We start from the raw sequence: 25,698 nt of genomic DNA, 5'->3' as shown, positions 1-25,698 counted from the left end.
TTGAGGACCCATCCTCAATAAAGGACATTTTCCAAACCTCTAGAACTATACATTATAATCAGATCTGTTTAAAACAAATGCTACCATCGTGTTCCCCATGCTCTGAAATGTCTTGGGAGAGCATGGCATGCTCTATTTCTTAACATTTTAAGAGCATTTGTCGTCAATGCTAGGGTTACTCAAAATATATTTGCTTTTTTTTTCGACCCGAACTGAGCCATTCCCGAGTCAATGTAGTGTCCATTGCATCCCTCATAGTCAACCTTTTATACACAACTTACACCAAGCTCATTAAAAATTATGTCAGAAGGGGATTCCCGCCGAAAGATTGGTGCTCAGGTGACAGCGAAGGCCTGTCATGTTGTCCATTTGAGTGAGTGTGCTCGGCGATACGGTGCTTTGAGGACCACCAAGGTCGTTGTGGGGACTGTTGTGGAGGTCAACAATACCAGAAAGGCGCCAAACAACCGTGTATCAACCTTCATTACTGCTGACTTTGATATTGGTGGAGGATCAGTCAAGCGGAGCACTCTGAACATCCGTAGCGTCAAACTCTTCAAACCGGACCAGTCGACAGTACCATCCAGTCCCGCAGCACCAATACCGGCAGTAGACAACGCAGACACAGATTTGGCCGTTCCAGAGCAAGAGGAAGGAGAAGCGGTCTTGCAGGAGACTTCTCCTGATGAAGAATTGGAATTTCCAGCACAACCGATGATGGAAATTGGAATAGCTGCGGGGGAACAGGTAGCAGGACCTACCGCACAAGTAGCCACGCAGGTTTGGGGTGTTGAAGACGCTTCCTTTGTAATGGCTCATGAAACAAAGTGGTATGCTGACGAGCAAGCTACATTGATTGATATAAATGGCAGTGTCCAAAGTAAGCAGTTTGGCATCAATACACCAATTGGCGACCTTCTTGGTCCAGACTCTGACATTGATGGAAAATATTCGCGGCTGCAATATTTTCTTCTCATGTTTCAACCCGACCAACTGAGCGCCATGTGTCAGCTAACAAATGTGCAGCTTGCCCAACAGAACAAGCACTGCATGTCAACAGGAGAGCTGCTTCGATTCTTTGGCATTCTAATTCTTGCGACAAAATTTGAATTTAGCAGTCGATCGCAATTGTGGTCCACAACCGCGCCGTCAAAATACATTCCTGCCCCTGCATTCGGAAAAACAGGAATGTCGCGGCAGCGCTTTGATGATCTTTGGCGAAATATCCGATGGAGCAACCAGTGTCCTGAACGGCCGGAAGGTATGAGCTCCCATACGTTTCGGTGGCAACTTGTCGATGATTTTGTTGAAAGATACAACAATCATCGAGCCAATACTTTCAAACCATCTCATCTTATTTGTGTGGATGAATCAATGTCGCGATGGTATGGACAAGGGGGGGAATGGATAAATCATGGACTCCCCAATTATGTGGCTATTGACCGAAAGCCCGAAAACGGTTGTGAGATTCAAAATGCCGCATGCGGCTGTTCGGGTATCATGCTTCGATTGAAGGTTGTAAAGGGTAAGACAGCAGCAGAAGATGATGGGGACTACAATGAACAGTTGCTGCATGGAACAAAGATCCTCAAAGAGCTTGTCCTTCCTTGGTGGTGGACGGATCGGATTGTTTGCGCTGACTCGTATTTTTCATCTGTCGGTACAGCTATGGAGTTGCAGCGACATGGTTTGAGATTTATTGGAGTTGTAAAAACAGCAACAAAACAATATCAGATGAGATACCTTTCGACTTTAGAGCTGAACCAGAGAGGCGAACGGAGAGGGCTTGTGATGCGAGATGTTGATACAAATTATAGCACTCTGTTGGCTTTTGTGTGGATGGACAGGGACCGCCGATATTTTGTGTCGAGTGCTTCCAGTCTGGATGCAGGCAAGCCCTACGTACGCTATCGTTGGAGACAGATTGACCAATCTCCGGATGCAGATCCAGAGAGGCTGGAAATTATCATTCCACAGCCCAAAGCAGCGGAATTATACTATTCTGCATGTGGGATGATTGACAGGCACAATCGAAGTCGTCAGGATACACTGATGCTTGAACGAAAGTTGGGTACAACAAATTGGTTGACAAGGGTTAACCTCTCAATATTTGGAATGATTGTTGTTGACACTTGGTTGGCCTACAGTCTGTGTACAGGAATAGGAAGAGCTAACGGGAGAGAAGAAAAGCAGAAAGACTTCTACACTGCCTTGGCTGAGGAGCTAGTGGATAACCAATACGACAATGTTGGAAGTCGCAGAGTTTTCGTGGAGGCAAATTTGGACAATGACAGCCCAGCACTTTCAAGGACTACGGGAGAACCAAGAAGTGGCCTGTACGCACACCTAACACCAACCAAAAAAAGAAGAAAGAACAAAGACGGTAGTTTTAGCAGCAATAGACTACAAGGACGATGCTTGGTGTGTTCCAAGAAGACAACATATGTTTGCTCAGTGTGCAAAGATGAAGAAACACCTCACTCCAGAGAACCGTGGGTTTGTTATACCACCAAGGGGAAGCTGTGCTATGCAAACCACATGGCTACCTGTCACGGCGCCTAACGAACAATATGGTACAAGTTTTATGTATGCATGTCCTATTTTAAATAGTAAAAGTGTGATTCTTGATCACCATGGTCAAATTCCATTTTTGTGTAGAATTTTGTACTACCGCTACAGGATTACTCTATGTTTTTGCTTCTTTTCTTGTCCTATATATAGGACAAAATGATGTCCTATATCTAGGACAACGGCCGGTAGACTAGACACTAGTGTCTATTCTACTGTGCACCTCAATTGAGGAGCTACTCCTCAATTGAGGTGCATTTTCAACCGAAGTAATCACAACAAAGCTGTCGGTTGCAACGTTTGCCGTTATTTCTATCGTATTCAGCGTGTTTTTTTGTGTTATGGGATAGAGGTGGCATGCTTTCAATTTCAATAGAGTCCGAGCATGCTTTGATTGTTCAGGATACCGAACGAAAAATTTAGTAATTTTTTCAATTTTTTAAAAACCTTTAAACGTGTTCTGCTTGCCCATCTTGAGCATTTGTTTGACTATTAAGGTTGTTACAACTCTACAATAAAATAACCATGACAACCAGAAATGATCCCCGGAGAGAAGTGGGTAGTTGGGTCGAAACTAAGGCCACTGCTGTCACCTGCGAAGCCGAATGTCGTCGTAGATATGGTGCCTTGTGGAATTCAAAAATGGTGCAAGGAGTGATTTCAGAAGTGCTGGTGACTCCAGGCTTTCGAACCAATCGGTCGACAACCAACATAAAGGCACAATATTATCTCGGGGGAGGAACTTTCAGGGTGAAAACATTGAATATTCGAAGAGTGAAATTATTTGCGCCTTCTGCGCTTAATATCACCAATCGCAATTGTGAAATATCAAACCTTGACCAAGCATCGTTATCTTTGCTTCCGCGAGAGGAAGCACACTCTGATTATCCCAAGGAGACACAAACTCCCATTCCGTACACTCCTATACCCCCCATACCTATGGATATCCATCCAGGATTAGCTCAAGTGACGGGTAACAACAATGGAGATGAAAATACTGGGTTGGACTCTGAAGATCAACCCACGGACCGAGATGTAGCGCCCGATGCGGATGCCCACGGAACATTCTGGTATAACGACAGCAATGCAACTAAATGTCAAATGAATGGAGAGGTCTCCTTCCGGCCGTGGGGTGTTAAAAATACTGTTGGTGAAATTTTTGGTCAAGGTACTGATTCACGAAGATCCGTTTCTTGTCTGGATTACTTTCTAATGATGTTTCCAACTACAACCCTCAATACAATGTCAGATGAGACAAGTAAAGTTCTTTCTTCTATGGGTCAAAAAGAAATATCAAATGGAGAGATGTTAAAGTTCTTTGGTGTATTAATCCTTGCCACACGCTTCGAGTTTTCGGCAAGGGCAAGCCTTTGGTCGACAAGGAGCACCTCAAAGTATGTGCCGGCTCCAGCTTTTGGTAGGACTGGGATGTCTCGGGAAAGATTTGACAAAGTGTGGCAGTGCCTTCGCTGGACCAAACGAGCTGATCATTTGTCTGCTGAAATGGGGAATGAAAGCGTTCGGTGGACTATGGTAGATGGCTTTGTTCAGCAATTTAATGCTCACCGTGAAAATCGGTTCAGACCATCTGATCTACTTTGCGTCGACGAATCAATATCACGGTGGTATGGACAGGGTGGCCATTGGATAAATCATGGACTCCCCATGTATGTTGCAATTGATAGAAAGCCGGAGAACGGGTGTGAGATTCATAACACTGCTTGCGGTCGCAGCAGCATCATGCTTCGGCTAAGGTTGGTAAAGACAGCAGCAGAAGAAGCACTTAATGGAGAGCGTCACAGAGAAACTCTTCATGGTACAATGATTCTCAAGTATCTTGTACAGCCATGGACAATGTCTGACCGCATTGTATGTGCAGATAGCTACTTTGCTTCAGTGGTTGCAGCAGAGGAATTGATGAGAGTAGGATTGCGATTTATTGGTGTCATCAAAACAGCAACAAGAAAACAAAAAGACGGAACTGAAACGAACTATCTGCTACAGGGTCAATGTTGTGTGTGTACACAAAAGACTACATCCTGTTGTTCTCAATGTTTGGATGAGAGTATAGGGGGGAAAGAGGTGTGGATTTGCGGTACAAAGAAAGGCAAGATGTGCTACGTACGTCACATGCATAATGTACACGGTCTGTAACCCGTTAATTTCCACTTTTACGTACTTGAGTTGCATGCAAAGGCCTTGAGTTTATTCACCCACTGAAGTACAGGTTTATGTATGTTCTTTTATTTTCGACCATAATTTGTATTAGGTATAGGAGTTCAAAGTGTACCTTAGTTTTTGGTTTTGTTCTAGTAGCCCCCGGTACATATTGTACACACTACGGTCTTGCTTTCCGTCCGTTTTTTGCTCCCCTCAATTGAGGAAAAATCCTGCTCAATTGAGGAGTTTGCACAGTAGAATAGACACTAGCTGACTGTGAATATAGAGGAGACCCATCTTGCCAGTCGTTGGCATTTTCCTCTGACGCCGCGGGGAGCGGCATGCCATCCTGCCTTTCAGATCCAAATTCAGTTTATGTTCTACGAACTGTAAAGAATAGACAGTAGGAACCATAACAGAGCAGTCTCCGAGAGCATATGAGGAGGAATTCTATGATGGACGCTGTCTATCTTGGAATACTTGGGTGGCTTTCAGTGTCCATTCCTCGAATCGGAGCCTTTCAGCCCTTGCAAGCGACACCCATGGTTCATTCCCGAGCAGTTACAGGATCCGCAAAGGCAAGCCAGGGCTGCAACGAAGAGGAAAAAGCCAGCGAAAACACTCGCCGTGGCATACTGGCCTCTTTTGCACTGACTTCCGCCACGGCAATATCTCCACTCCGTTCCGGAGCGGCGAACAACCCACCGTCGGTGTACGTACCCGGAATACGACCGACTGCGTATCTCGTGGACTCCACAATCCCCCCAACACTGCTCTCTTTCAACAATCGAAAGGAAGCTTCGATTCTTAAAGGACTAGGGCAAGGCTCAGGAACAAACAAAGAAGCTGTTCTCATCGATACGGTTAATCTGAACAATATGCTGAACAAAGCTGTTTTTGGAACCATCGACGCATTTTCTTCCGTGAAAGGTTCTCAAAACGATAATGTCCGGGGAGGGCCGGGATATTCGTCGTTTGTTTGTCTCGGTCTTCCAAGCGATACCACGGTAACGGATGTTGAGCTTGCTACGAGCTTGGTTCAGGCAGTAATTCAACCCCGCAAAGGCAAGAAGACGGCTGTCGCTCTTTGGTTTGCGCCCTTCTCCGCACAAGCGTCTCTGGATCAGTACGTCAACGGAGGATCGGAGGCGGATCTCGCTAATACCTTGTCGAGAACAGGAGTGAGCGAAGAAATTATCAGGCTGTATCAACCAATATTACAGCTGTCTCGCCAGAATTCTTTGGATCTGATCGCAATGGCCCCAGAAGCCGAAGATATTGCGACAGTTCGGGATCGTGGAATCCAATTTGTAGACCCGAATCGCCGATCGCAATATGTGGTTGATCCAGAAGGTTTTATTTCTCTGACAAACGAACCTAGGTTCAAACTCTATACGGATCGTTCGCTGTTCAAGGATTTTCAGCCACTCAACGACAAGGATACGGCAGGGGCCTTTTTCGCCGAACGTATATTGGTACACGAAGCTGGCGCTACCGTCATGGCCAAGTACGGAACACAAAATTTGGACTCACTCGTCCTCGCAGTAGCCCCCACACCAGATCTTCGGTACCTCGGTGGCTACAATGGCCGAATTCCGCGAGTTTGTGCACATTTCAGTGGTCCTTCGAATCAGGTTGGTATGAACGCCGTTACGACGATTCTACTAAATCCGACTGCAAGAGAAACGCTTTCCGCCAGTCGGTATCTACGACTAGAAATTGGCACCGGTCCAGATACACTAGCTTACCAGACTAAAGTAGCTGACTATCTTTGGTTCAGTGCCTCTCCCAAGGTCAATTTGATTCCGAGACTCATGGATGAATAATGGCAGTTTAATCACTGAGTATGAAATCATCTCTGATGTATTTGTGTCTCCCGTTTTAGGAACAAGACAGGACTTCATCATCTAGTGCTGTCTTTGAAAGTCAATAGACGGTGTCAATCTTTTAGTGTGTCTGTACAAAGACAGGATTGTTTGTTTGGTCAAACATGAAAGGTAAAGAAACTAGAAAAGAATATTCATTTCCCTGTTTATTTTTTCATGGCTTGCCAGAGAAGGCAGAACCCACTATAGGTGGCAACGTAGCTTATGTGACAATAACTCTATTGAAACGCAGCTCCTCAACACATAAAGAGGTATCAAAGAGAAATTGGTAAAATCAATCAACATCAAGTATGGATTGCTAACGGTAAAATTGAGCATAGCTTCTAAAGCTATTCTCGCAACTTATCTAACTCTTCTGCTCGAATCTTAAGTTTGCTGGCTCGGGATAAAAGTCTGGCTGCTTTGCTTTCGAATCTTGCCGAGTTTTGTGCGAGCAATCGTTCTTCTCGTCGCAATTCTTTCAGCTCTTGCAACCGCTCTGCGCTAACCTGATCTACTGCGAAATCATCGACCGGTAACCCCTTGATACTACATACTTCCTTTTCTTTGGCCCGAAGAGCATTGCGAACCTTTTCGGATTGTTTCACAAGGTCAAGCGATCGACGTTCCATTTCATAATCAATCTTTTTGGCATTCGCCTCCGCGTGAGCAAGCCCACGTACAACGTCTTCTAGATCAAGCTTTGATTTGAGAACGCGTTGCTCTGAGGCAGCAAGAATGCGCCGGGCTTCTTGCTCAGCTTGTTCTGCATCAACTAACTCCTGATGGGCTTTCAATCGTGCCTGGACGCTCAGTTGATACTGCTTTTGTGCCTCCGAATCTGCTTCTTGGGTTTCAACGAATGTCATTTCCGCTTGCTGAAGCTCGTGGATTTCGTATTCGATAGTGTGCTTCAACAACGCTCTGTCCCATGCTGATAGTCGACCACCTACAGTATGGTTGAAGTCGTCCCATATAATCATGGCTTCCACGGAAGTGAGCCCTGAGCCTGGAGTGTGAAGAGCCATTGTCAGACGACGTTCGGTAATGTCCAAAAGTTTCTGCTCAAGTTCTACGGCTTGTTGAGATTCTTCTAGCGCACGAGACTCCAATAAGTCGCTCTTTTCCAACAACTCCATGCTATCCACATAGCGGCCGGCACGACGTGCAGCTTCCATGGCTGACTTAAAGGCTTCCGTAAGGTCCTTGGACTCTGTCTTCTCTTCTTTTCGAATCAAGTCGTTTGCCGCTGCTTGTACGCTAGCAAGGGTTGCAGCGGTTGTTTTACGGAGAAACGGAAGGGCTATGTTTCCGAACATCTTTGCTGCCGGTGCCGCTTGTTTGCTGAGATTCCCTGCCCATACCTGGACATCTTGACTAAACTGCTCCGCCTGCAGAGACCTGTCGTATCTTTTTCGCTGTTTGGGATTTGAAAGAATTCGCCAAGCGGCCGCAATTTCCGTGAAATCAAGGTGCGAACTGTCAACGTTACTGCTATTATTAAGAACGGCATCGGGATGCGAAAGTTTCGCAAGAGCCACGTAACGCTTCTTTAATTCGTCGCGAGAGTCTTCTGGACTTGCTCCAAGAATTTTGTACAAAGTGCGCTTGTGAAGCTCCGTTTCTTTTGGTTTTTCTGGGGTTGTAGAACTGCTGCTGGTGTTGGGTAGAGGATCAGAGACTTCAGCCGTGGAGTTTGAGGGGGGTCCGTAAGGCATCGAGGAGGACGATCGTGAACTCTCGGTTATCAACTTTAGCAGTGACGAAGATTTCCGAGAATGAAAGCCGATAGATGGCGATGGAATATTGGTGAATGCTCGACAACCCATCTTGAATGAAGCAACCAAACATCCAAGCAAAATAAGAGGAACGCAACGGTAGGCTCCGCTTGCGAAAACCATCATGCCATGGGAGTGTAAATCTCTCATTCCATGACCGTATCCGTCATCCGTTTTCCTTTTTTCATTGGATTGAAATGGCGAGTGTGAAAAGGTATAGAAACTCTACAGCAAGCGGAAAAGAAGTCACTGTCAAGAAAACCGTACTGCTAGGAAAAATCCCACACATCTCACTCTGCATCGAGAATAGTTTGGGCAGTGTTCTCGGACAGACCCGATGGGTGAAAAGGAGTATGGAATGTACGTCAGCAAAAAAATCCTTTTTACCGTCAACAGTAACCGACCAGGATATGGACACGCCTCATGCGATTTGCTCTCACCAATGGAAATAACAGAATAGGTAGTATTTTGTTCGCTTACATGTGAATGTGACGTTCGTCGAATTGTAATATCTACGGGTTAGGTTAGGGTCGGACATAAATTTGACTGTGAAACCCAGCGCTGACTGTAAATGTAAAAACACGAGAAGAAGTAACACTCGATGTCTCACTGTCCGTCACTACCAATGTCAACTTTTCTGATGATGTTGTCTCGTTCGACTTTCAGCATCACTTTTGTAAAGTGTCGCTAATGTAAACAAGAACTCATTCTCCTGTTGGTACCTGGTAGCGAGCACTCTTGATCCTCAGCATAGGCATATTATTGGAACCATGTCATCGACTCAAAAGAAGGATGCGTACTGTACGTAAAAGGCGCTAGGTTGCGCTTGATTTTGACATATGACAGCTTTCAGAACGATGCAATCGACATCGCCACAGACTGCTGAGGCCTATTTCGTGAAAAGTCTCCGTACTCACAAATTGCTTTCCGAAACTCTTTTGTTGGCAGTCAAAACACAACACGACTTCAAGTCGATGGCATTAAATTTTGCCAGTTGCTTGCTGCTTTTATTGCCTTTTGGTGCTTACCTTTACAATGAACACTTTGTTTATATGACTGGCGCAGTGATCCTCTCATTTGCCGTGGCTCTACTGGCTCACCCGGTGGGTTGGATGCGACCTCATCCATATTCGGATATTCCAACCAACAAACCCCGAAAATCAGTCTAGACGCTACGATGGGAAAGGCGCATAAATCGAAGTCCAGTCGACGAAGCCATAAAAAAATCCTTGACACTTAGAATAGTGTTTTCATCAAATTTACGATTCCGATGTATGTAGTCTTGTCCGCGCTTGGAGGATGTAGCTGCGGAAATTAACTTGCATCATGGTTATCTGTGCTCTGCTCCGTGATGGGTGTTGCCTTTAGGAGTAGTTGGTGTACAGTTAATGTCCTGGACCTCCAGCCGATTTTGTTTTTGGAACGCCTAGACAATCAATCAACTCGCTAACGTAATCCTCGTTTTTGTGCTGTTTTGAAAGGAACTTGACGATTGATACCTTGCCATAAATTTGACAAACGACGCATAGGTTACAGTTAGGTGAAACAAATCCAGTACCTTATTTCTAGTAGGACATCGTTCACAATATCCTATTCCTATTAGGACATCATTAATACACTGCGAAGTACGCTTGTTGTCGTCGCAGACATTCGGTTGGCCCGCCGCCGATCACTTTGGACACGACTACTCACTGTGAATCAAGCCGAGCTTTACATTGGAAAGAGAATAGGTAACTGTAAACTGGAGATAAAAAACCTTTCATCTCTCGTAGCTACAAAAGGATGATTGCCAACAAGCCTTGGTTTTCGTCGTGGAATCGGCTTCCACAAGTATCGACCGCCGGTGACATAGGGCCCTCCTCAAATGGTACAGAAAGGAAGACAAGCGACGATAGCATTGACAACCTACACCTTCTTTGGGATGGCGAGCCTGCAATGCTTTCGTGTACCAACGAAGATGAGCGAGCCGACAGGCTACTATCACAGTTTCCTGTATACGGAAGCAAAACGCAGACGACACAAGATTGGCTGAGTTTGGGTTTGTACAATGGCGCGAGTATCAGAGAGGAATCTCTGTCGACGAATACGGCTTCCCGGTCCGACGACTATCTGGCAAGCCAGGGGACTGAATCAGCATTAGATATAGATCGCATGAGGCCTCCAAATCAACTTGCGCGGCGCAACGTTGGAAAGGACACTGAGAAGAGATGTATTCTTCCGAAACCAGACCCATGGGACTACGATGAACAGATCCTGTGGAGAAATGCACGTCGCGCACGTCCGGCTGCAGCTCTACAAGCAGGGTTCCACGGATGTTCTGTAAGTCCAACGCAGAGTATGGACAACAGCAAGAGGCTTCAGACGCGAGCCGCTATCAGCTACTCTACTCAGACTGCCGTTTGGGGTGACGGTACCGTCAAAACTAGACTTACAGATGAATCGCGAGTTGGTTCTGATTTGCCTGTTTCTCGTCAATATTTAAGCCGCACAATCTTCTCGCACCAAGCAACTCCACCTCGCCAGGCAGAACGCTTTGACAGCAGTCGACAGCACTGGATGCCCGATCAATTGTGTAAGCAATGCTATTCATGCGATATGCAGTTTACTGTTTTTCGAAGGCGTCATCATTGTCGACTTTGTGGACAAGTCTTTTGCAACTCGTGCTCGGCTTTCTTTGTAGAGTCGCAAAAGTCAAAGTCAACTATTCGTGTTTGTCAAATGTGTTTTGATCAGGTCAATGAAACAGGAGGTGTTGTTGAATTTGAATCCAATGAACCTGATGAATCGAGAGATTCAGGGATTCGAATCGTAAATCATCGTTCGCCGAAGCACGGCGCAGTGGATGTTTTCGATTCCCCTCAGATCTCAGCTTTGAGTCGAGCTCAATCATCTCCTGGGATGCTGACGGAGCAAATGAAGAGCCCTGATGGAACCGTGCAGAATTCCGTGCTAGGCAACTTATCGCGGAAGCGATTAGTTCTCGAACCGAATCTTTCATCAACAACTGCTAAACAGCAACAAGATTTGAATGATCTGGAAGAAAAAGATTTTTATGAGCGTAAGAATGCTGTGTTGCGCGTGGAAAATAAAAGTGCAAGTGGATGTACCGAAACAGATATTCTCGACCACACTGCTAATCTCCAATTTTTACCTGTGGCTGCTGAAACGAACATATTAAGGGTGCAAGAGACTGACACCAGTACTGAGATGGAGGACATTGCGGCAAAGCGAAGCCGTGGTTTGGGTGTCATTGCTGCTAACCATCTTGAACAAATGGCTGCGAATTTATTGCGCTCGCATGCTCCAATCCTTTGTAAGGAGTTTTCATATAAACCAGACGACAGCTACGATCTCGAACGAAACTGGGTCAATCAGCTTTTATCCCTAGCAACTCATTGCTGTTCGACAGTAGATCCGAATGTGAAAAAAGGAGACCTTTTGGATATCCGTCCCTACTGTAAGATCAAGGTGATTCCCGGTGGATCTTACGAAGACTCTGCGTATCTGTCAGGAATATTGTTTCGAAAGACAGTCAGTCACAAGCAGATGGCAAGAGAGATCGAAAATCCTCGTATAATGCTACTAAGTGGCAGTATCGAATTCACACGGACTGAAAATAGGATCGCTTCGCTTGAGACTTTATTCGAACAGGAGAAAAAATATATGGAAATTTTGGTTGCAAAGATTCTTAAACTCAATCCAGACCTTGTGCTTGTGGGACGGTCGGTAAGTCGATTGGCACAGGAGCTTTTTCTCAGTAATGGCGTCGTGTTAGTCCAGCATGTCAAAGCCAGCTTGCTTGCTCGGATATCGCGACAGACTGGCTCAACCGTTATTTCGAGTACGGATCACGTGATGAACCAGTTCGGGACAAACGTTTTGGGTTCCTGTCGCCGATTTCGACTCGTCACATTCCGTGACAGCGAGACTTGGGTTGACAACGACCATGCAGCTCCAATTGAGGCTTCATCGTGTGGTGAAGAATCAGAGAAGGGTACGTCAGGTTCGATCAGCTCTACCAGGCGGTCAATTGGAGCTCAGCTAGCCGATCCCAGACTGAGTCTCCAAGACCGCCAGGCCGCTTTGACTGCCAGACGTTTGGGAGATGGAGTACTGGATGGAGCCGAGGCTGTTAAGTCAGGTCTAGCGAAACGGGGTGTCGCACGCACGTTCATCATGTTAGAAGGTTGCCCAAAGAGTTTAGGCTGTACAGTCGCTATCCGCGGTTCAAGCCGCTCAGCCCTTAAACAGGTGAAAGTTGTGCTCCGCTTCCTCATTAATGTGGCTTACAATTTGAGGCTAGAGACGAGTTATTTGAGGGAGCGGTGTGCTAGCATCCGACCTAACTTTGAATTGACTGATTCATTCACATACAGTTCTTCCCTCTGCGTGGACTATGGTAAGCCGTCGAACGGGCGCACGATTCGACCTTGGAATGGAGGGAATAGTGATTCACCATCGTCGGTCGACTCCAAAATCACTGCTTTAGATCATCAATCGATATTGATTACATCAATTTGGATGACCGAGAAGTCCCAATGCTGTCCGGCAGAAGTAAAAGGGATATGCTATTACTCTCTCCAAGACGTTGCTCTTGGACAGTTTTTGCGGGATTCTTGTTTTAACTTGAGTTTGAAGTGCCAAAACGCAAACTGCAAGCGCTCAGTTCTTGATCACTCGCTTTCTTTCGTACACAACAATGCCCTTCTCAATATTATGGTACGATTGGATATAGAAAGAAGAGGAAGGAGGCCGTACTACTCTCACTTTATCACGTTCTCGGCGTTATAGGTAGAAGAACTGGAACATCCGATACCCGAATCGCCTTTTGAATCAAGAGCTGTACAGATTGACGAAACAAAATCGGTTGAAGATGAGGAGCAAGATGATATCGACCAGCATATTGCGACCTGGACATATTGTAAGCATTGCAAAAAGGTCGTTACACCGCTGGTTTACATCAGCGACAATACCTGGAAGTTTTCGTTCGGAAAGTTCCTAGAAGTATTCTTTTACAATCGAGATGCGATACTGAATGCTCAGCAGTACAATTGTTCTTGTCCACTGCAATCTTGCGCTGTACTTTATTTTGGATGTGGAAAACTTGCGGCCCGATTTGTATTCGAGGAAGTGAAGCCTTTCAATGTTTTTGTGCGGTCAAATTTGCCTTTGGACTTGAGGTTTCATCAGCAAGAGGCAATTCGACGGATGGAAATTGTCTCAAGGGCATCATCTCTTCTCTTTGTCAAATTTGATAAACATATCGACAAGGTTTCTCGTGAAGCCCGGTCACTGTTTCATTCAGCAGTGAATCGGCCAGAGCATTTGCAAACGGTTTTGTCTGAGCTAAATTCAATTGGGTCGGAAGTAGACCATGCAGCAAAGACTCTACAGGAGAAAATTGCCTCAGTATCTGACGAATGTCGGAGAGAATGGATTGTCGATGAAGCTCACTTCCGCTTTCCGTGGTTTGCCCGAAGATACTTGTTCACTTTAATGTCAGCCTGGAATGAAAAGCTCAGCATTACCGGGCAAGCAATTTCTGCAATGAGGAAGCTTGCTTCGTCATCGTCAAGTCGACACGACGGAGTCATAGGGCCCAGCGTTGTGGCTGGTGTCAGTGATCAACACAATGAAGAGCTTACGGAAAGTATGAATCGTCTTCGGCAACTCAACGATCATTATGCTCGATACAACGTGACGGATATTACTCAAGTCCTACCAGTGGTGCCAAGAGACAGTACTATGGAGCTAGACGACGACTATGACGACGAGTTTGACGATCCCGACTTATCGATCGACGTCGACGCTGATGTCCTGGCTTCGAGACGACGACTTAACGCTTCAAAAACATCTAGCACCGGATCGGATCGCGGCACTCATGTTCGCCCTACGAAATCGTTGGGGACAAAACGTTTTGCTTTCGATAACACTCGTGCTGGCCAGGATTCGTCTTTATCCGCTCCACCCAGATCTACAGCTGGTGGTGCTGTCAAGTCAGCTATAAACCGCTTTTTCAACCGTGGTGGACGCGAGTCGGATCCGTACGTTGTCGATCTGGGCATTTTCGGTGAAGGGCGACCTAGACTCGCACCCGGAGTGGATGGTCTTGTTGTACCTGTGCTTGACGATCAATGGAGCACTATCATAGCGTACTCACTTGCTTCCGGCGAGTATGCGAAACAGTTCAAGAGCCTGTCCAAAATGCAGCCCACGGGATTACCGAATATTCCAGTCAAAAACGGCTCCGGAAATGGTGAGGTTCCTAGCAAGATTGTTGCCAAAGACTTTCAAACGACAAAGTCCCAGCTCTCTAAGTCACAGTCAAATTCCGCAGAGTTGGCACAAAATCACGACGACGTTGCGAAGAGCATTGAGCGACAAATGCTTGTGAGAAATAAATCGCATATAAAACACACGTTCCGCGATTTTGGTGAAAAAGGGGATTTGGCATGCAAATTTGTTTGCACATCTTATTGGGCAACTCAGTTCCAAGCAGTTCGGCAAGTGTTCCTTGCCGAATCGTCGAAGCCATTATCAAGCTCTCAACCATCGGTGATAGATGTGGAGCAGAGCTACGTCGAGAGCCTTTCATCAGCGGCTTCCTGGGCGGCGAGTGGTGGTAAGAGTGGAGCTAGTTTCGCGCGTACATCCGATGACCGCTTTGTGATAAAATGCATATCAAGAACAGAACTGCAAATGTTTCTGGACTGTGCGCCAGCGTACTTCGAGTATCTCTCCAAAGCTTTTTTTCACGGGTTGTAAGTCAATCCTATGTGCTGGACGGACAGACAAGGCTATCGTTGCTCACTCACTGCGCTTATTCCCCGCAGGCCGACGGTCCTCTGCAAAATTGTTGGCGTGTACCAAATCGGTGTTCACAATCGTATAACAGGGAAGCGTACAATGGAGCAAGTTGCTGTGATGCAGAACATTTTCTACAATCGAAAAATCACAAAAACGTTCGACCTGAAAGGCTCGCTACGCGGTCGTTTCGCGGCGCAGATACAGAAAGTGAAGGGAGAAGCATTACCCGAAACTCCATCTCAAATGTCGGAACCGTCAAACGGAAGGAGCAAGAATGGACCTGGAATGTGGGACGATGGCAGTCGAGATTCTCGAGGCTCAGCAGGTACCGATGATCGAAAATCCTATGATCGTAACGCCGCTTTGGAAGCTGGCTCAGGAGCGACCCTTTTGGACGGCGACTTTCTTGAATACACAATGGGAAGACCAATGCCAATGACGGATCGAGCGAAAGCAGTCTTCCAAATGAGTATTCTCAATGTAGGTGGTCATTGTAATCGTGTTCACTCCAATTGTTTAAAAAGATGTCTCAAAAGCTGTTCCCTTTCTCCCATCAAAAGGATACACTATTCTTGTCCATCATTAATGTTCTGGACTACTCGATTTTAGTTGGGGTTGACGAAGATAACATGGAGCTTGTCGTTGGGATTATAGACTTTATGCGGCAGTATGACATTTTGAAACAGATGGAACGTGTCGGCAAAAGCCTGCCAATGGTTGTGGGCAGCGAAGCACCTACGATTATTCAGCCGCCTCTTTACAAGGCAAGATTTACAAATGCAATGGAGCGCTACTTTATGACCGTGCCGTCGAAATGGACAACCATTTAGCAAAATGGTGGAAATGTATACGCTGCTGGATCTCTTCATCTTTTTTAGCCATTAGGTTATCCTTGTTCCGACACTGTGATGCGGTCGTCAATACGTAGAATCGTTATCGCAGCTTCGGTGGCAAAGCGTAAGGATTTGATCTTTGACATCGCGGGCTCCACAACACCGGCCAAAAGATTGTTGCGAATTTCACCATTTATTAGATCCAGTCCAAAATTTTGATAATCGGTATCCGTGGGGTTCTCAGCTTTCTGGTGCTTGGCATGAACCGCCCGAAGCTTGGCGACAAGTTCGGAGCTGTCTTTCGCCGCATTGACAGCGAGAGTTTTGGGAATCACCAACAATGCGTCGGCAAACTCTTGGATAGCCAATTGCTCTCGTGTTTCCAGTGTTTCCGCAAATTGCTCCAAATATACGGATAGGGCCGCTTCCACAGCTCCACCACCTGGAACCAGGGTAGACGACTCGAGCATTCTTTTAACGACGCAAAGCGCATCGTGCAAGGCCCGATCCATTTCATCTAGCATGTATTCGTTCGCTCCTCGCAGTACTATCGTGGATGCCCCGGCCCCTTTGCAACCATAAAAATGTAGCATCTCGCCGTCGCCTACACGGACTTCAGCAGCCGACGTACATTTACCAAGCGAGTCCACATCAAAGGACTCTTCACCCTCCATGTCGGCCAGGGTGACAACTAGCTTACCGCCGGTTGCCTTGGCCAAGCGCTTCAAGTCCTCCTTGTTGCACCGCCTTGCGCACAGAGCACCTGCTTCGACAAAGTATTTCATACACGTGTCGTCGATACCCTTGGTGGTGAGGACGACCTTGGCTCCCGTTTGCAGAATTTTTTGAATTTTTTCCTTGGTAATGTCGAGCTCCCGTTTCTTGATGTTTTCGACTTCTTTGGGATCCGTGATTTGGATCTGTACGCCCATTGCCATGCGGTGACGCTGCAAGTTCATGTCCAACATGGCAATTTTGACATCGGATTCACCGTCAGCAGGATCAATCGTCGAGGGCATACCTTGGGAAGCTCGAGTGCCCAGGAGGGCAAAACCACCTTGCATAAGGTGTGAATCCAAGCTTGACTTGCCGTGTGCCTTGAGGATGTGGATAGCCGACAGGGGGTACTTGGCCTTGCCGTCGGAGGGACTTATCGTAGCTACACTCTTGACGGCATCGACAGCAAGCTGTGCAAAAAAGTCTCCTTCCTTGCCGATGAGTTTGCTGGACATGGAGGTGCGAGCAGCTTGCAAAAGGTGCTCGTCCGACAGCTTGGATACCGGTACCACCATAGTGCTTTTGATGTAAGCCACCGCGGCCTTTAACGCAGAACGATAACCCGAGAGAATGGTAGTGGGATGAATTCCATTTTTCACGAGATCGTTTCCTCTTCGCAAAAGCTCCGCGGCGATAATGACAACCGACGTCGTTCCGTCACCAACCTCTTTATCCTGGAGCTGTGCCAGATCCACCAAAAGGCGCGCCGCGGGATGCTCGACTTCGAGCTGAGCCAAAATAGTCGCACCATCGTTGGTAATCGTAACATCCCCAATGTCGTCCACGAGCATTTTATCTAAACCGACGGGTCCCAAACTCGACTTTACAACGTTGGCAACCGCAATTGCGGCTGTCACGTTCCCAACGCGGACGTCTTCGCCCGATTCGCGGGTACCCCCGAGAAACTGCAGACAATGAAAATCTCAACAATGAGGGTGTGTGCGAACGTTTGTGCAAATCTATTGCAAAGGTACACTTTTGGAGTTAAATTTTTTTCCAGGGCTTGATGACATGTGCCAGCAACACGGAAGATTCTATTTTTGGAATACTTGCATCAGGCAAATCAAGGCGCAAACCCACAACGCACTCAACGACGAAACGGATAAACCCGCACCAAACGGAACGTTCGCGACCTACACGACTAGCCGACAACCTGCGGAACACGTACCAGTCCTGAGGCCGCTGCGTTATTCATTGTACTTCAATCAGTCAGAGAACAACAAGCGTACACGATTTGGTGCGTCTTAACAGCAAAGACGAGACAGTTCCTGTAAATGAGGGGATACCATGGAGAAGGAGTGGGGACAACCTCGATCGTCTCCCGCAAACCGGATAGGACGATGCTCTGGACGGACCGACACAGACGGCCACTGCTAGTCTACCGCTAATTACAGTTAGTATTTTGGCTCTACGCAGTGCAGGTTTGCGGACGACGGTTTGACGCTTCTGGATTGCAATGACAAACAGAGAGGATGCGCCATACCAAGTTGCAGCCCCAGCCGTGACTACGACCCGTACTTACACTTGGGACCTTGCGGATACTTCCTAGTGTTGTCGCGTATTGGTCATAAATAGTTTGCGGATGATTGTTCAGTTCTCTCTACCATAGCTTGCATCCGTAACGGAAGCGTAACCCCTAGCCTAATCCACACCTTTTCCGTTTTTACAGCAACTGCTTGGTCTCATTCAATCCTCTTTCAGGTAGCGCAACCACGCTTCCCAAACGAGCAAGCCGTCGGGAACGTAGTCCCAGGAGTCCCAATTTCTGATCGATGAAAATTCGTCTTTGGGAAAGACACCATTATAGCTCGATTGGATTGGTGGATAGCGTCCGGGCCAAGATCCGTCGGATACTAATCGTTGAATCGATAAATCGACTGACGCTTGAACAGCGTTGAAAGGAACAAAATCCCCCCACGCCACTTCTTCCGCTTGCCACGATACCCTTTCGGCCATTGTGTTCATTACATAGCAATATAGATCCACGACGCATCGGTTGTATCCCGTACAAACGACGCACGTTAAGATGGCCTCATCGCCAATGTTCCCTTGCGCGAGCCCCAATTCCTCGCCGACTTCGCGCAACGCAGTCCTGCGGGAATCTTCTCCAGCCAGGGCAACGCCACCGACAAACATATCGTAGAGATCAGGAAAAATCCGTTTGGTAGAGGTTCGGCGATGGCAATACAAGTCGGGTTGGTGAGTTGGACTTGGACTGGAGTTTCTCGCACCGTGGATCGGGAGCTGGAGGGGCACGTCACGTGTAATGAAAACGCCGACGCCTCGATGCAGCAAATTATATTCATGCACAAGATTTCGTGGGACTTTTCCAAGTATCTTGCCGTCCCGGTCCATCATTTCTACAATTTCGACACTTGAGCTGGATAGGTCCAGGTACTTAGCGAACAATTCCTTCATATTTTCGTCGTCCACTCCGTTTACCAAAGTCAGACTGGATTCTTCCATAGTAAGAGTAATGGTCCATGATTGGCCAGTAGGTTTGCCACCGTCTGGTTCCAATGTCCATTGGACAAGTACACGCGCCAAAACACCAACCAAAGCAATATCCATTTCACAGTCAACGGTTTTGTTGGAAAGTGATACACGGAGGCTCCTGTGCCCAACCTCGCGACACTGTAGAACAATTTCGGGCTGAAAAAGCGCATCACGGGCCTGCTTATCTGTAAAACGTTCGTGCAAAGCCGCCCAGGCTTGGGATCCCGCTGAATGCGTATAATCTGGATCGAGATACGATGTCTGTCGATTCTTGGTAATGGGAATGAGTTCTAGACTACAACAGTCTGCATGAGTATTGCATCCTCGCTTCCATCTGGTGACAAACGCACCTGCCAATGAGTAGGCGGGAACAGAATTTCTGTGTCCGATTTTGTGTGAGGCTGCCTCGTTCATAATGTTTCGACTGCCCTTCTTGGAAGAGAGCCGAGCACATCGATGATGGTGTGTCCATACGTTCTCGGACACGTAAGCTTTCGTATCAACGGCTGCCATCGACAGTGACCAAACCAAGGAATATCTTTTTCCGAAGAGATTCATTGCCATGTGTCGATCCAGCAAGGCTGGCGGCATGGACAGTGAGTTTCCTTCATTTCCTTTCTGGAGCGAGGAGGGATCTCAGAGGAACTTGTGCATCCGAAAGAAAACTTTGCAGATACTTTGACATGATATGTTCCCTAACTTTGTGGGCTTAAAATAGTGCTACAATGGCATACTAGGGTAGGGTAACCAGAGACTCGTAGAGACCGTCTGTCTATCTATCCTGATTAGATCATATACGAGCGGCTGTACTTTCGATTTTGGGCGGCCATGGACCCCAAAACCAAAACCACACGGAATTGGGATGGGGACGATGGACCTGTAGCTCACAGTCAAGGATCGACACGTTGCCGGAAAGAACCAAACAACGAGCGCTCTTTACTGTCTTACAAGAGCCTGCACGATGGCGACTGAACAAAGCAGAGAAGATGAATTAGCGGCCGAAGCCGAAGAATTGGACGGCTACTTTAGCGATACGCCACTCGATCCGCAACCGGATTACCCACAGTTACGGGAATCCTTCGAATCGGCCGTGATCATCACCAATTTGCCCAAAGTCGGAGAGTCCAAGATGGATAAACTGACCAAAGTCGTCATGAAGCTCGTATCCCGCATTGGCACGCTGGTAGAAAATCCGGAGACGGGCTTCACCGGCGTTTTGATGCCGCACGACAAAGACAACGACACTACCATGGGGTTTTGCTTCGCTGAGTATACTACCAAGGAAGAAGCCAAAAACGCAGTGGAAGTCTTGCAGGGTTACAAGTTTGACAAAAATCATTCCTTGTCCGTCACGTTGTACGCTCGCGCGGAACAATTGAAAGATTTGGACGTGAAAGAGTTCCAGGAACCGCAACCTACTCCTTTTCAAGAAAAACCCAACGCCATGTCCTGGCTCGAAGATCCTAACCAACGTGACTCTTTCGTTATTCGACACGGCAAGGAGACCGTTGTCAACTGGTTTGATGGTAGGAACGATCCCATACTCGACTACGATGGTGCTCGCGAGAAGGAAGCCGGAGTGCAGTGGTGCGAGTTTTACTGTCACTGGAGTCCATGCGGATCTTACCTAGCAACACTTGTCCCCGACCGTGGTGTCATTCTTTGGAGCGGGGAAAACTACGAAAAGTCGGGACGATTTGTCGCTCCGGGCGTCAAGCACATTGTCTTTTCGCCGGAAGAAAATTACATCTTGACGAATAACGATGATCCAACCGATCCGGGGGCCATTAAAGTTTACCATATTCCGACGGGCAAGTTGCTACGGACCTTTCCGCTCTTCCCCGACGGTGTAGCAACCGATATACCGCCACCTCCCTTTCTGTGGAGCCACGACGATCAATATCTTGCTCGAATGGGCGACGGTCTCATTTCCATCTTTGAAACGCCAGGCATGCGATTGCTCGACAAACGGAGTCTGGCAGCCGAAGGAATTTGTGAATTCCAGTGGAGTCCTAAAGCCAACGTTTTGGTCTACTGGGTACGTGTGATAACATCATCTGCGCTGCTTGAACTAGATTGATGTTCGCTAACGGCTTTTGCTTCTACACAGGCCCCCGAAGCTGAGAATTCTCCGGCACACGTGGATGTTATCGAAATTCCGAGCCGAAAGAAACTTCGTCAAAAGAATCTCTTCAATGTTTCACGCTGCAACATGGTCTGGCAGGAACAGGGCGATTACTTAGCTGTCAAGGTTACTCGGCATACTAAGAGTAAGAAAACTCTGTACAACAATATTGAGCTGTTTCGCTTGAACGAACCCGGCGTGCCAGTTGAAATGCTCGATACCAAAGACGCCGTCATGGCCTTATCCTTTGAACCGCGAGGTTCTCGTTTTGCCATGATTCATGCCGAGAATCCGAGTGCATCCAAGGTAAACGTTTCGTTTTACGACATGATGAAACGAGAAAGCGTATTATCCACGAACAAGAAGGGTGGGCAAACAAAGCAATTTACGTACGTTCCGGAACTCAACAAGATCGAAACTTTGGAGGGGAAGCAATGCAACGTCATCTTTTGGAGCCCGGCTGGTTCGAATATTATTTTGGCGAGTCTCGGTGATACTGCATCTGGTACTCTTGAGTTCTACGACGTTGATAGCAAGTCGCTAGTAGTGAAGGAACATTATCGATCCAACCAGGTTATTTGGGATCCCGACGGTCGAAGTGTTGCTACTGTTGTGTCACAGCCAATCGAAGGTGGACATTTCAAATTTGCTATGGATAACGGGTACATTATCTGGAGTTTTCAAGGGAAGCAGTTGTATCAACAATCGTTCGAGACATTTTACCAATTTCTATGGCGTCCTCGCGAACGTCTTTTGTCCAAGCCAGAGATTCGCAAAGTCAAGAAAAATCTCAAAAAGTACGAAGAACAGTTTGATAAGGCGGATCGGGAACGACAGCGTGCTCTGTACTTGGAAGAGACCAAGGGAAAGCGTTCCGAACGCGCAAAGATCCGTGAACTTCTCGCTCGAAACCGGGCTATCCGACGAAAGCAGCGTGCCGAGTACATTGCCCTGTTGGGAGGGTATGACTCGGAGGACGACTCTCACTATGTTATCCGAGATCTTACTATTGAGACTGTGCTTAGTACGAAGGAGGAAGTCGTTACGTAGTATATTCTAGCTGTTCAATTATAAAAAGGCAAATTGGATATTCGTGCTCTAAAGTCGCAAACTCATCACGGTGCTATCTCGTTTGCCTGATCTGATGTGCACGTTTCGTGGAAGGCGATTCCTTCTTCGCCGCAAGGACAGGCTCATAAACACGTGGTGATGTCGGAAGGAGAAGGCCGAGCAGATCATCTAATGCAAAGCTAAGAATCAGCCCAGCTGATGATGCTGTAGTGTAGCCAACGCACTTTGCCATGGCGGAAATACCTTCCTCTCCAAAAACTTGCGGACTGGCGAGGTGGCGCTCGCTTCTGGCTCGTTCAAAAGAGGCCTCGATTATGTGGTGCATAAGGACCATATCGCTTTCGCTTTCTTTGTACCGCAGTTTGTCTTCCAAAAAATTGAAGAAGGCTTCCACGATGTTGCTGCCAGACACCGGAATGTGTCCTGGTAGAACCCCAAGCCAAATCAAAGTATCCAAGACAGCCACAGCCTCGTCAAAATTGTCGGCAACGCATGCCAGTATAAAGTCTTCCACATTCAGAGAGCCACCACGTTGATCACGAAGCTGCTCTACATTTGTATGCCAATCACCTCCGTAAATCTTCGGTTGACGCAAAAAAGCCCATAAGAGCAGCTTGAGAAACCTCGATATCGCAATGTAGCTTTAGCGCCTCCGATGTTGTATATATGTTCGTAGCGAAGCGAGTCACGGTTCGGCAAGCATTCCAGTCCAAGTTTGGGCCATGCATGGAGGAAAGGAGCCGCAGCAGCGAGCAAATCGCTCCCATGTACTTGAAGGACCTGACCCTCCCATCGATACCGAGCATCGCTTTGACTGGTCTGTATTACACCCTTTGGACTCCAGCTAAATTTGTACTTCAGAGGATTGTCAGCTGCTTCCGGAGACGGCAGTCCTCCGCACACACTTGCGAACACCGTGACACGGCCACCCCGAGATAATATATCATCGATTTTTTTCATCGCACTCATGTGATCAAGCCCAGGATCTAATCCACTTTCATTCAGTATAATAACACCAGCCTCCTTGGCTCGGCCCTTTATCCGGTGCATATCTTAAGTTTCGTAGCTTGCTGTCACAAGATCAGTTTTGTGCTTGATGCAGTCCAGCGCCACTTGAAAGTGCATCGGGGGCGGTAATAAACTAACTACTTTATCAGCGCTTTCAATATGATCAGAGAGACGCTTGACATCATTGACCACACCAAGGCCAACGTGGCGATCATGCTTAGAGAAGGCTGCTGTAAGGCGGGCTTCCTCGTGGTTCTCACTGGCCACGGTGATTTCTTGATTCGCCGACCGGCCCAAAAGGTCAACCACACTTTTGGAAACCATACCAGCCCCTAATACAAGAATTCTCTTGGAAATGTTGGGCACTTCCACGTTCACCAGTGTTTGCGTGAAGTTGTCATCCATCCTTTGGTGATCCACTCTGGTGATTGTTGCTTCCGCCTTTTCAATTACTTGTGCAAGAATGTGAATTTTGGATTCAACTTTTCCGAGGGCAGCTGCATCGGATCCCGGTATACTGAGTATGACCAGCGATTTTGCGCTCTTCCGTTCAGCAGATTGTGTCGGAAAGGTGCATTCTTGAAATTCTATTGCACAGCCATTTCCTTTAATCACGTCCAGGACTTGGTTGATAAAACCCGAATCAAACAAGTGGCCTTCCAATAGAAGCACGATTGAATATTTTGCGGACATCTGTGCTGTTGGTGCTCTTTTTAAGATAGCGGAATCCTTGCTCAAGCGTTCCATCGATCTTTGCGATGCACGCCTCAGCCTACCGAAAAGACAGAAAGAAATAAAAGTACACTATGTTGAGGAGCCCTTTTTTGACTGTCGCTGAAAATTGCTAAGGTTACCAAAGCAACCTACCAACGGGGCCGAAATCAACGTCGTATCTAGACCCTGTATACTAAAATCCTGCTTTGTCGTGGTATTTACCATTTCCTGAGCAAGTTTTATCACTTCTTGTCCAAAGTGTTGACTACTTTCCCGAGGGAACTCTGTCGGCAAAATGTCCACTGCCAACACTGATATTCCATGATCCGTGGTGCAATCGGCAATTTCAGGCTTTCCGTGACAACGGCACCGGATTTGCGATATTCTAGATCTTGAAAGACCCGGCGACGACTAGGTTGTACGAGGATGCGCGAGCGACCGGGATTGCTAGACAGGAGTACTTGTACGTTATCGGGAGTGAGTGGTGCTCGGCGTTCCCAAACGTTATAGGATTCCCGCAAAATCCCAATAATCATGCAAGGGTGAGCTTTTGTGGACGTGGTGGAGTGGCGAATCCTTTGATCCCGACAATGTCGAAGGTATCCTCGCAGGCACGATACTGTATGATGTACACGTAAGGACGACAAGTCTTGCATCTTTGAGGATGTTGGAGTTCCGATGCGGAGAATAACTGCATTGCATGAAACAGGTGGCCACACAGTTAATCTCACTGTCAATGAAGGATTTACAGAAAGGCCAATTTGCAGACTCAGCGCGGTAAAGAGAAACCGGTGTTGTATGTGGCGACACTTGTTTCTAGCATTAGCTGTCGTTTTTGGGCGATAAAAAGGCAACTTTTGTGATATTTGGGAAAGAAATCAATCCAACTCGTCCCGCCTCCCCTCCACTGAGACCAACCGGAACGGAAGAGAAGGATGCAAACACAGGTTGATTGGGTTGTCTCCTTTCCACGATTGGTGCCAATCCCCCACTCGAAAGACACGAACGAATCTCACCCATCTCCATTTTGTACGTTCGTATGTTGTACGTCAAAGGGCCACGATGTTTCACGAAAGAGATATATTCTGCGACCGTGTCGAGAGAGTGCCGACCCCGTGGAGAGACTCCTTTGGGTAGCTCTTCCAACTACAGAGTTTTGGGGTCGGTAGTACTCCCAGGACTGCTCGCATTCCCCTGGATGGCTTGGATGAGTTTCGAGGTCCCGTAAAGGAGAAGAAATGCAGATGATGCGTACGAGAGAACTTTGAGTGCGCGTATCAAATTGAGGGAGAGGAGCAAGGTGGTATCGACTAGTTTGTGGACCATCCTTTCGAGATTTTCACCGAGCGTCACGACGAATACATGCTCGATTTGCAGTTTGTCGGCGGCTCCATCGGGACCAGGAGTGGTCAATCCGGCTTCTCGCAGGATAGTGGAGTACTCGCGCATGGACATGGTGTGGAACCGTACCCCGAATGTCTGGCCAAGTATAGGAA

General features: G+C 47.2%; 9 protein-coding genes across 9 annotated transcripts; 5 read left to right on the top strand and 4 right to left on the bottom strand.

Annotated features, from left to right (window-relative positions):
• Positions 1-276: 276 nt before the first annotated feature.
• PHATRDRAFT_45387 (predicted protein) lies at positions 277-2,562 on the top strand (the record flags this gene model as incomplete). Its single annotated transcript, XM_002179526.1, has 1 exon — positions 277-2,562. The coding sequence occupies exon 1, from the start codon at positions 301-303 to the stop codon at positions 2,560-2,562; it is 2,262 nt and encodes a 753-aa protein (XP_002179562.1). The 5' UTR covers positions 277-300.
• Positions 2,563-3,087: 525 nt separating this feature from the next.
• Positions 3,088-4,486, top strand: PHATRDRAFT_45386 (predicted protein; the record flags this gene model as incomplete). The annotated part of the gene is made up of 2 exons (XM_002179525.1): positions 3,088-4,437; positions 4,466-4,486. The coding sequence occupies exons 1-2, from the start codon at positions 3,094-3,096 to the stop codon at positions 4,484-4,486; spliced, it is 1,365 nt and encodes a 454-aa protein (XP_002179561.1). The 5' UTR covers positions 3,088-3,093.
• Positions 4,487-5,062: 576 nt separating this feature from the next.
• On the top strand, positions 5,063-6,630 carry PHATRDRAFT_45385 (predicted protein). The gene has a single exon (XM_002179524.1). It carries the CDS (start codon positions 5,166-5,168, stop codon positions 6,552-6,554), a length of 1,389 nt encoding a protein of 462 aa, XP_002179560.1. The 5' UTR covers positions 5,063-5,165; the 3' UTR covers positions 6,555-6,630.
• Positions 6,631-6,892: 262 nt separating this feature from the next.
• On the bottom strand, positions 6,893-8,569 carry PHATRDRAFT_45384 (predicted protein). Its single transcript, XM_002179301.1, has one exon. The coding sequence runs from the start codon at positions 8,519-8,521 to the stop codon at positions 6,944-6,946; it is 1,578 nt and encodes a 525-aa protein (XP_002179337.1). The 5' UTR covers positions 8,522-8,569; the 3' UTR covers positions 6,893-6,943.
• Positions 8,570-10,903: 2,334 nt separating this feature from the next.
• On the top strand, positions 10,904-11,110 carry PHATRDRAFT_11720 (predicted protein; the record flags this gene model as incomplete). Its single annotated transcript, XM_002179523.1, has 1 exon — positions 10,904-11,110. A coding segment is annotated over one exon (207 nt), but the record flags the coding sequence as incomplete, so codon positions are not given.
• Positions 11,111-15,951: 4,841 nt separating this feature from the next.
• On the bottom strand, positions 15,952-18,049 carry PHATRDRAFT_26980 (predicted protein). Its single transcript, XM_002179300.1, has 2 exons — positions 17,957-18,049; positions 15,952-17,693 (listed from the first exon to the last, which is right to left on the bottom strand). The coding sequence occupies exons 1-2, from the start codon at positions 17,981-17,983 to the stop codon at positions 16,065-16,067; spliced, it is 1,656 nt and encodes a 551-aa protein (XP_002179336.1). The 5' UTR covers positions 17,984-18,049; the 3' UTR covers positions 15,952-16,064.
• Positions 18,050-18,474: 425 nt separating this feature from the next.
• Positions 18,475-19,889, bottom strand: PHATRDRAFT_45381 (predicted protein; the record flags this gene model as incomplete). The annotated part of the gene is made up of 2 exons (XM_002179299.1): positions 19,635-19,889; positions 18,475-19,589 (listed from the first exon to the last, which is right to left on the bottom strand). The coding sequence occupies exons 1-2, from the start codon at positions 19,873-19,875 to the stop codon at positions 18,475-18,477; spliced, it is 1,356 nt and encodes a 451-aa protein (XP_002179335.1). The 5' UTR covers positions 19,876-19,889.
• Positions 19,890-20,182: 293 nt separating this feature from the next.
• On the top strand, positions 20,183-22,489 carry PHATRDRAFT_26975 (predicted protein). Its single transcript, XM_002179522.1, has 3 exons — positions 20,183-21,322; positions 21,395-21,754; positions 21,791-22,489. Exons 1-3 carry the CDS (start codon positions 20,246-20,248, stop codon positions 22,457-22,459), a joined length of 2,106 nt encoding a protein of 701 aa, XP_002179558.1. The 5' UTR covers positions 20,183-20,245; the 3' UTR covers positions 22,460-22,489.
• A 43-nt stretch (positions 22,490-22,532) lies between these two features.
• Positions 22,533-25,696, bottom strand: LKRSDH (saccharopine dehydrogenase; the record flags this gene model as incomplete). The annotated part of the gene is made up of 4 exons (XM_002179298.1): positions 24,449-25,696; positions 23,558-24,260; positions 23,072-23,515; positions 22,533-23,024 (listed from the first exon to the last, which is right to left on the bottom strand). The coding sequence occupies exons 1-4, from the start codon at positions 24,856-24,858 to the stop codon at positions 22,533-22,535; spliced, it is 2,049 nt and encodes a 682-aa protein (XP_002179334.1). The 5' UTR covers positions 24,859-25,696.
• Between the last annotated feature and the right edge of the window lie 2 nt (positions 25,697-25,698).

Source organism: Phaeodactylum tricornutum, chromosome 6, assembly GCF_000150955.2.
Source record: "Phaeodactylum tricornutum CCAP 1055/1 chromosome 6, whole genome shotgun sequence".
Classification (NCBI taxonomy): Eukaryota; Bacillariophyta; class Bacillariophyceae; order Surirellales; family Neidiaceae; genus Phaeodactylum; species Phaeodactylum tricornutum.
Note: the sequence above shows the minus strand (reverse complement) of the source record. Positions and strands in the feature narration are given on the sequence as shown.